The sequence below is a fragment of the Buceros rhinoceros genome, unplaced genomic scaffold, assembly GCF_000710305.1.
Source record: "Buceros rhinoceros silvestris isolate BGI_N320 unplaced genomic scaffold, ASM71030v1 scaffold29814, whole genome shotgun sequence".
Taxonomy (NCBI): domain Eukaryota; kingdom Metazoa; phylum Chordata; class Aves; order Bucerotiformes; family Bucerotidae; genus Buceros; species Buceros rhinoceros.
This window is the reverse complement of record NW_010410483.1, coordinates 467-11,034: the sequence shown is the minus strand read 5'-3', so window position 1 is coordinate 11,034 and position 10,568 is coordinate 467. Positions and strand designations below refer to the sequence as shown.

General features: G+C 46.6%; 1 protein-coding gene across 1 annotated transcript; it reads right to left on the bottom strand.

The window, feature by feature from the left end:
• Positions 1-4,357: 4,357 nt before the first annotated feature.
• TSN (translin) lies at positions 4,358-10,234 on the bottom strand (the record flags this gene model as incomplete). The annotated part of the gene is made up of 5 exons (XM_010135647.1): positions 4,358-4,948; positions 5,292-5,371; positions 6,067-6,182; positions 6,977-7,073; positions 10,148-10,234. Coding segments are annotated over 5 exons (617 nt in total), but the record flags the coding sequence as incomplete, so codon positions are not given.
• Positions 10,235-10,568: the final 334 nt, after the last annotated feature.

The following is a 10,568-nucleotide window of genomic DNA, read 5'->3' as shown; positions in this document are numbered from 1 at the left end:
CCTTTCTACAACACGGATGGAAAAGTTGAGCAATAGGAATGTGGAGGGTCATCTTCAACAGAGAGTGACGAATGCTAACGAAAGATCGGGACACAGGCAGCACGTCCTCCAGCACTGATCTGTGCCCAGGCTTGACTGGGAGCAGTTACACAGCTGGAAAAAAGTTGAAAAGCTGGTGTTAGGCTCTAGGTCTATTAGCAGGGATGAATGGGATGATAATTTCCAACTCTCCAGCTCAAATCATGTCCCAGTGCCATGTCCAGTGCCATCTCCACAGGCTTTGCATCCGTAAGAAACAATCTCAGCTGCAGATGAGAAGACCCAGACTGCAAACAGCCCTCTCAGGGATGGTTCCCTCCGCAGGAGCAGACAAAGGAACCCCTTCCCACCTAGTGCAGGAGCCTCCCTTGCAGTGCCAGAGTCACGTCCCTTGGAAGACCTGCATCCAACATCTCTGGGTGTTGTAGGGAGGGCTGGCAGATGAGAGTGCGAAGCCTGAATGTCGTAAGAAAATCACAGAGCGGATGCCATGACTGATGCCCGGGGTAACTACAACATGCGAAGAACACAAGGCCTTTGTAGCCTTGCAGTGTTTCACAGGGACTGAAATCTCAGGGGTTTTCTTCCCTTCAGGCTTTCCTCTGTCCCTGTTGAAGTCTCCAATGGGCTCTGGTGGTCATCAGACTCCACAGAGACCTGTGAGAGCTGTACAGAGCCCCAGCGCAGCCCCTTGGGCAGCCGGACAGCTATCCTTGCCGGGCTGCGAGCCAGCAGGCTTCCCGGGGAGCAGATGTGTGTTGCAGGGCTCAGGTTCTTGCATTTTTCCCCAAGAGAAGCAGGTCAGGTGTTTGTACACACATAATGTCAACGTGCAGACGAACAAGCGTAGGGGCACGGAGTGTCTTCCCACTTCTTTCAAGAAAGGGCTGGTTTTAGGACAGCCCTTTGCCCCTTGGGCAGGGCAGTCCTCCGGTGGTGGCCAACCAGTGCAAGTCAGAAGTGCTGCAGTTCAAAGTGACCATAACAAACGGGCAGAGAAGCCTGCAAAGAGATACCCATCTTAAGCAACTTGTGCCTGACCCACAGCTTGCACACAGGAGACACACACCGTAAAGGACTATTCCTTTCAAAATCAAACACGTGTTCCATGACACTTGATGAATTCAGCAGGCAGGAGGCTCTCTGAAGAGCCCGCCACGCTTTAGCACAGCTGCACCGCAGCATCCAGCGACAGACAGGACTTTAACGAGGGAAGATGGACTGCTGAGGAGTAAGGGGTCAATATCTGCACAGAGACTCGCAGGAGTCATCCAAAAGGCAGTTAAGGAGAGCAGAAAGTGAACATGGGTGCTCAGCGAACACTTCAAGCTGGCACCACAGGGAGAGGAGGAAGCATCACTCTATGCACTGGCACAGCACGTGTGGAACCGTGCAGTGAACTGGACTAGCAGCAAACACTGCTGGGAAAATAAAGGTTGTTCCAGCCAGATCAGTTCCTGGATGCAGTTCACTGCGCAAAGACGTGTGCTGGCACTAGAAAAGGGTGCTCTGGAGGCGATAACGCGTCCTTTAACAAGTGCCAGATTGAAGAGGTGGCTGCAGTTAATCAGTTCCAGCAGTCAGAGCCCAGTTCAAGGTCTACTCAGCATCCTGGCAAGGAGCTCTGCTCACCCCTATCTCCCAAGTGGTTTCAGGTCAGCACTTCAATTGATCTGCAGGGGTCGAACAGGCAGTGCTATAAATACAGAGCAGTTAATCTACTGTTTAAGTGCCCTTTTTACTGCAAATAAAGAAAACCCAGAGGAATGACGTGAAGATGGGGGAAAAAAACAAACAAGCAGTGAGTGAGTGAATACAAAAACGATCCAGGAGAGCGCTCCCTGGCACACACTTCAGGCTGAAGTGGCTCAGAGAATAGCTGTGCTGGCTGTTGAGTCAGGCTCTCCAGGGCTCCTGCGCTGACTCACTCCCCTCCCAGCTGCCAGCACACGCCGCGCAGTCCATTCAGTATCTACAGCAGTTATTTGTTTAGAGTTCAAGTGCATCTGATTCATCATGAGCCATCAAGCTTCTGCAGGCCTCAGAGCTCTGTCTCGCTGCCATTCCCTGCTGGCTAATCTGCTCCCATTGCCTTGAGAAAGGGAAGGGTCAGAGAAAAAGAGATCCCCCGACTCAAGTCCTCCTGGGTCTTCCCTTCTTCCCTCTGCTCCCAGCTCTGGGACAAACACAAGTTATTATCATTTAGGACCAGAGTAATGTACAGATTCACAGTCAAGGCCACAAGGTCCCAAAGGCTACATCTGCACAGAGCCACAAAAAGGCGTGTTCCACCTGACTTTCCCTGCTGCAGCCTAGGAAGAAAGTTTGTGGGTTTCTTTTCCCTTCCTCAGGCACAGCTTGGGAATGCACCGTACAGCCTGGCTCTTTCAAATGACGCTTTTTCCAGAGGAAGATGCTAAGCTCCAAAACTTATGAATGGGAAAGAGCCAGGTGTTTGCTCAACACTCTCCAGAACACAACACTGGGGTATCTCTTTCTCAGGCACTTGCCCTTTACAGAGCCTTAGACAGAAGAATCCCACAACTTGCAGGCTTTGTAAGCCCAAAGGAAGCAACTTGCTCTTCCAGTTGTCCCTCCCACAGTATCTGCATCTGTGGCACAGTGCTGTTGTATCTCCACTGGCTCTCAGAAACCATGTAAGATGCAAGAGCTGGCAGATGTAGGTAGGATCTACTGGAAAGCTGTGTTAGGCACACGGGATCCCACGTCAGGAAGCAAACCTGCTGCGTGACCAAATGCAGCCAGAGCACCTGGGGCACGAGTCAGTGCAAAGCCTTAACAAACACCTGCCCCGCCATGTGGCCTCACAGGCTGGCCCCACGTGCCAGGAGTCCTACAACCCAAGAGACACCACACTGACGCTAAGAAAACCTCCCTCTAATTCCCCTGCTCCCACACACTTCCTGTGTGACCCTGGTCTGCAGGGCTGTGTCTCAGAGCCTTAGGGTGTTGTTTCACCAGTCTCTGGTTCTGGCAGTAGAACTGGCTTAAGCTCCTTCCTCCCTCCTCCACGAGGTTAAAGTGAGAAAGCAGCAAGCAGTGGCACAGGCAAGAACAAAGAACTGCTGTGAAAGCTGGTCTCATTGCCCTGGGGCTCAGGAAGTTACACCCTCATTTTCTGCAGCTGTGAAAGAGAGGTGTTACCATCTCCTCTGTTAAGTGACTAAGATATGAAGCATGAGGACAAACATGAAAGATTACGAGATGCTCTGAAGACCAACCTTGCTGCATCTTGGAGAACTCCAGAGCTGTCCAAGTATAGCTGAAGGCTGAATTTAAATTACAGTATTTCCAAGTGGGCTCCCAGGAAGGGAAGTGAGTAACAACAGATAATCAGACAACAGGCAGAGTTACCAAACGGCCAAAATCAAAGAGCTTTTATTGGCCAAAATAACCAAGAAACCATTTTCTTCCAATAAACAAAACAAACCCCTAACTGAAACAGTGGTAAATCTCTGCTAACGAAATGAAACACTAACAAACCTCACATAAACTTGTTTGTGCTCATCCTCTGAAAATATTTCTCCTCCTAAAGAAGTTAGTTGTCCTCCATAACCCTCCTGCACCACCAGAAGTGGAATGGCAAAACTCAAAGTCACTTAGGACAAGAGAACAAACACTTGGAGGTACGAGTGTCCATCTACACAAATGGAAGAGGCGGTCGGTATTTGCAAACATCTTATGTGCAAAGTATCTGAAACTAGTCATTTCCCCGTTTCTGAAGATACAAACATTTTACTAGAAGAAACTATAGTTTTGGTGTGTTGGTTTTTTTTTAATCCAGGTCACAGGTTGTTAAAACTCAGATGCTACCTGCAGTTAACACTCCTCTATTCAAAAATCTTGGTGGTTAAAATAAAAAATAAAAATCGGTTGTGCTGAGTTCTCAAGGCAAATGACCACGTTAAAACTCAGCATGTACTCCTGACAGTAAAACAAATACGAGCCAGTGGATGCGGATGTTTGAGAAAACCTTGCCCTCCCTGGCAACGGAAACCTTGATTGTGGAGAGAGAGAGAGAGAGAGAGAGAACGAGAAGAAAGAGAAGAAAGAGAGAGAGAGCAATATTCTCACTAATTTCTTAATTAGAGGGGGATACATTGACAGAAGCCATTTAAAAAGATCTGGTTAATAAGCAGTTATGCAAATCTGTTCAACTTACTGATGTAGGTGAAAATTTAAACAAAAAGGCAAAAAAAAGTGTCTTAAAAAAAAGTACAGATATTTACAGAGTGTGTTCTCTAGAACACCCCACGTGGCCGCACGGAGGTGCGTGCTGCGCACACGGCTTGTAAAGGTGGGTGAGCAGAGACAGCTGAAGCACAGCTCTGCCAGGGCAGTGCTGCAGCACTAATGAGAACTTCAGCTCCTGGGAGCCACCCACTACTGCTGCTGCTGCGCACAGGATGGCACCGTGTGTTCTGACAGAGGAATTCCACTGGCAACTCCTGAGAGAGAGCCTCCTGCCCTAATCTAGACATGGTTTTACAAAACATTGGGATCTAACACCCGTACTACACCCTTTGTAAGAAAATAGACAGCAGCTTTCAGCTGCAGTTCTTCTAAACTACTGTCGGAAGGCCTCGCTAGCATGCTTCCTAAATTGGCAACCGTCTGAGGTAATCGATGATGCTGTTAGAAATAGCATCCTTCATTTCTCTCCACCCACACCACCTGCTGCCTCCTTATTGAGTCCTCTGATCGACAAGTCGTAAACCACCTCCTCAATCTTCTTGACATCGTATTTCAGGCCATCGTAACGTTTCCTCAAGGAGTCGTTCTTCAGGTTGAGGAGACGGAAGCCAGAATCCAGCTCGTTGATAAAAGTCGAGATGCGGAGAGGGCGAGAGTAGTCGCCAGCTGTGACGCTGTTCACTGCCAGCCTGGCCTATGAGAGGAAGACACACACCAGAAGGTCAGCAGAGGAACACACCCGCATCACAGCTCTGCACCCATCAGTTACTTGAGCAAATGAAGCAGTTTTGTTCCAGGCAGTCAGATTATTTATACTTAGATCTACCTTTCTGTTCACCATAATCCTGGATTTTCAATCAAGCGACTAGTTTAACTCTTACAATATCAGCGAGGAACAACTCTGGAACACAGGCAGTTTGCTAGAAGTTCAGATCAAGTGTTCCTAGACATTTCAATACGCAACAAGGTTACAAAACACACTACTTTTTTTTTTAGGTCACCTTCAGTCCAAATAAATGCATGAATATCTTCCTTACCAGCTCACTGGCGAGAGTTAATACACCCGAAAGATAGTCCTCGATGTCCAGGTGAAAGCCCCGCTCTCGATCCGCTTCGACTAAGATGAAAACCAGAGCAGTAGTCAGGTGGTGCTGAACATGAGCAAAACCAGCGAGCTGAAATGGCATTTGTTTACCAGAGCTAATCTGCAGTATCAAATTTATTAAATACTATTACAAAATGAAAGTCAGCCTCTTCCTGAACGTGATGCAATTACTGCCTCTTCTCAGCATTTTGATGTAGTATCTTGTACGTACTCCACTGGATGTTCAAGAGGTTATAATTGATCCAACAGAATAACTGGATTTACATCGATATACAAAAGAGGGGACTGTCATCATTTTTTAGAAAAATATTTTCCTGATTTTTTCCCCCCAAAAAATGCTCTGGGAGGACACGATTCTCTTACAGCATGAGAATCTTATCATTTTCCCACACTTTTTAAACACTAAGAAAGTGGGAAAAATAGGCTTTCATCTTTGTATCGCTCTTTCGGTAGATTTACACAATATGAATGAATAATTTTCATTGATGAAGAACTTATTAATGAATAGATACTTCTGTTCACATTAGATTTGCTGGTTTCCACCTTCTAAAAGAATCTGTCGTTTATATAATGAAATCAAATACCAGATAAATTTTTAAACCTACTTCTTGGGAAGAAATGCAGTACTCCTGCTTCTCTGTACCTCTGAAAGCTACAACGTCTGAAAAGGTCACCATATTTTCTCTTCAGTTACAAAATTAACTTACTCCCAAGTATTTCTGCAACAGCTTCTCGAGTCACCAACATTTCTGACTCCAAGTAGACTACAAATGCTGCCAGAAACACCAGCCGCTGGAGCACAAACCTCCAGTGCTCATGGAATCTGTTGAAGAATACAGCAAGTCAAGGTATAAATAAGCAACATCTACTACTGGAGAGCTGGGCAGCCAGCACACGTTAAGCATACATTAGGTTTTCCACCTTTACACATAAGCTAAAAATATTGCAAAGCGCTATCAAAATGACACCAGCATGAAGTCATCTCCTTGGTACTCCAGATCCTCACCCTCAGGACACTTTGCTGGACAGCAGCATTTGCTGGCACCTCTCACACCCCCACTGGGTTCATGGGGCTTTTCAGGCTCTCAGGCCCATGAGACAACCAGGGCTTTCCCTCCCATCTTCCTTCAGCAGATTTGAGCTGACAAGATGCTTGTTCTTTGAAACGCTGTTGCTAGACGCTGTCCCCTTCTGGCAGCAATCAAACACAGAGCTGACAACTTCATTTAGGATCAAACAGCCATTTCATGACAGATTCAGAGCTGTTTTCAGAAACACCCCAAACCTAACAACATAACTGAAATTAATGGAGCAGCAAATGCTTTGCTCCCAGACACAATGACAGCTCCAACAGAACAGCGATTTAACCTTTCCTTCTTCTTAAGAAGAAAAAAAAAATCCAGAAAAAGGATTAAATACCGGATATTTTTAGTGAAAAGTTATCAACAGAGTGTTTGAGCAAAAGCACTTTTTATCTATGCTGATAAAAACCTCCCACTTTTCTACCATGATTTACTTTTCTAACAAGAAGCATTTGGCTCATAAGCCAAAGTAACGAAGCCAGATACGTCCAGGCAATCTCCATGGCCACGTCTGGCTGGAGGTGCTGCTGCTCACCTGTAATACTGATCCGCCGGAAACTTGGTCTTCAGAGATTCCATCTGTGTTCTCACCGTACCAAAGTGTTCGCGGGCCTTCTGACATTTCTTTGGTACTGAAAAAGAAAGAGCGCGACATTCAGTGCTTGACAGAGAACAGGGCTCTGTAAACAGAGAGTTTTCTAGTGCAGACAGCACTGTTTATGCTCCTTTGTTGTCCAAGATAGTCTACTGGCATCTGAATCAAAGAAATACTCATTGTCGCACCACAGATCACGCAGATAGAGAAGAAATACTCCCCAGTTCTAGGCTGTCTAATCTGCTCTAGTCCTTACTTTCAAACTGGAGCCAAGATGCCCCAGTGTTATTCAAAAATCACGCTAATCATGGGTAGTTACCGCTGCTAGAAAACTTGTGTCATGGATGAAGAACCCATTCCGTAACGGGCACTGACAGAGGAGACCACTGGAAGGGTCACACAGCCTACGGAGGGATCCCTATGAGAGATACAAACAGAGACAGGAGCAGAGGAACGAAGAGTCAACGTGGTGTTTGTCTGCGGAACGAAGTGATGCACTAAGCAAGGCGACAGATGAGCGGCACTGAAGGAGAGATGATGAGGAGAGGTGGAAAGGCTGAGAAAGGCATTGAGTGTAAGAAGTTGTCTAAGGGAGCAATTTCATTTGAGCATCTGTAAACAGAGAAGAGCTGAGACAATGGCAACAGATACTGGGAGCAAGCAAGGGAGGAAGAACAGTGTCTCAGTTAAAGCTCTGTGCTACTAGGCCAGCCCAGCAGTGCTCTGGGGAGGCAGCGCTAGGGGTGGCACTGCAGGAGGAAGGACACGGCAGAGATTGGGCACGAGCTGATAACAAGACCTGTCTAGTTTTAGCTCTGTGGATGGAGTACGAGCAAAGGGTGGCCAGCTGGGTCATCACTGTGAAAGAGAGAAACAAGCTGTTCTGGAAACAAGCCCTAATGCAGTGACTGAGAAAAAGCAGCAACAACCAGAGCACTGCAGCCCGCTTATGGCTGCAGAGAGCACACGCACCAAGTGGTGCCACCAAATGACTCGGACAGTCATGGGAAAAAGCAATTTTTCTTTCTCCATTTTAAAGTCTTACAATATTTCTCCTCTTATCAGAGTTAGACAAGGTGCAACAGCCCTCTGCATTTCCTGCTGTCGAGGGATGTATTTGAAGAAACTGGGTTTCAGCCGGTCACACCTCTGCGGAGAGTGCGTCCTGCTTGTGTACCACCCGCTGCCACCTGCCGTCCACGGGGACGAGTTACAGCCACCCTGCACCCGCCGTACCAGGGGCCGGCAGAACGACTCCAAGCAGTCCTTCTCAACTGCAGCCTCCTCAGAATCCCTGATCACCACCCAAGGGAGCCAGAGGATCAACCCGACAGGCTCTCCTGCACCTTGACCTGTAGAAGCCAGGATTATTTAAACAAGAGCCACAGAAGCTAAGCCTGAAAGCCGTGATGAATGACTTTTATCAAATGAGCCCTACCAGGAGTCACCGAGGTGTTTAAAAAAAACTACTTTCAAGTAATAGAACATCAATTCCACATAAGGAAAACAAAAAGCCCTTAAAAATAAAAGCTTCAGGAAGCAGAAGGTGAAAGCGCTCTGTGTGGCAGCCAGAATGATGGAAATGTGTGTGGCTTACTGACAGCTGCCCTCTGAATGCTGTCCTCAAACAACTGGGGTAGTTAGGGACAGAGCAAGGCATGAATTTGCATTTTGGCTTCTACCACAAGAACCTGACACAAAACCAAACCATCTTTCCTGTAAAGTTTCAAGATAACAGTGCCCAACAATACACACACAACCTCCCAACCTCAAACTACTCTCATGCATCCTTGAAAATCACCGCTGATGCATTGCTAAACTCAACATGATGTGTTTCACAAGCACAGACATAGCAAACTGATTTTCAGCCTCTGAAGACCCTGCCTGTCACTTGGACTCGTGTCAGCTAACAGCTCTGCCCCAAACTGCTTTCTCAGCGGTTCTCAAACTCCATTCTGGACAGGGAGTGGAGGGAGTTGAAGAGAGATCCTCCAACCCTGAAACAGTGTTGTCTGTGGGCAGGCGGCTGCCCCACCGTAAAAGAGGTTAGATGACAAACTCAATGAAGACAGGTTTAGCCAGGAGATATTTTAATTCCCCAGAGGACAGGACAACGTTTTCAAAACTGCTGACTGGTGCAGGAAGCTGTCCTCCCATCAAACCTCCAGCTGTCCCACAGCTCTGTTCACACAGCTCATGCCACCCCTCACCCTACTCTTTGGCAGGACGGATTGCTCGGCAGAGTGCAAATCCTTTCCGTTTTCACTAGCTCTCTGTTATCTCCTGGAGTTTTCATCACTTTTCCTCAAGAGTAATGATGATGGAACCAACCAGCAGCCTGCGAGAGAAGGTCAGTCATCTCCTGCTGATGCCGGCACAAGGGACAGGGCATGACAAGCAACACAGTTTCTGTATTCACCAGCTTAAACTGTCTGCGGCAACAGAGCTGCGGCCACCAAGTATCATTAGTTACTGTCACCTGGGAACTTGAAGTACTTAATAGTACTTTCGCTTTTTTATTAGTTAGTTTATATAGTTCATAAATTAATTTTTATAGTTCAATATAGTTTGTTAATAGTTTCTCTCACATCTTGGAATAAATAAACGAAAGGCTAAAAACATCTTGATGCTACGAAGTCGAGCCAGAACTCTGTTGCAATGAATAATACTCTTTCATAGCTACCAGAGTCACAGCAGATTAAAAAGCGACAAGCAAGGGAAGAATCATTCTAGCTTCTTAGTAAAAATGTGGTACTGACTGAAACAACAAGACATTTCAGTGCACTGCACTGCAGAGCTACAACAATAAAACTGCAGCGTAAATACGTGACATCTGACAAATGCAATTCAACCCCCTAACAATCCTGGGGTTTTTCCTTTTTTTTTTTTTTTGATTTAAGATTCCAAAAGTCTTCTCAAACTTTGCGAGTTCCAGGACCAGCTCTCTCCCAGAGTTAAAAACCAAGTGAAAACACACGGCACCAGACACAGTCTCTATGTAAATTAACCACAGGAGCTCTAATTTTCAGCACTGATAGATTTCCTGAGTAGGTGGAAGTTGCACTTGCCAGCAGAGGCCAAACTGCAGGTGCTGCATGTTGCTAAACGTACCCTCTTTGAGGCCAGAGAAATCCCAGGCCTCCAGCTCCAGCACCAGTGTGCTGGTGCACATCATGAGCTGAGAACAACCCGTCAGCTCTGCAGGGGAATAAAACAGAACCTGGTGAGGTTCCTTCTTCTGTTCACCTCCAGCGGGTGGCCTGCCAGATGTCTCCTCAAATTCCTCTCAAGCGTTTCCAGGAAAGTCAGAATGGTTGCTTCCTCTCAGGAGATACTCATTGACTTGGAAAAATAGCTTTTAAGTCACAGATTTAAGGGAAGAAATTGTTTATTCCAGCAGTTAAGTTGAAAAATGGGGATGGGGAAGCAGAAAGAACACATCTGACATCTACGTCTGTAGTGCTATTCTCATGCCCTGGAGAAAATGGATTAGCCCAGAAACATTATGGCAAACAAAACGGACTGAAAGCAA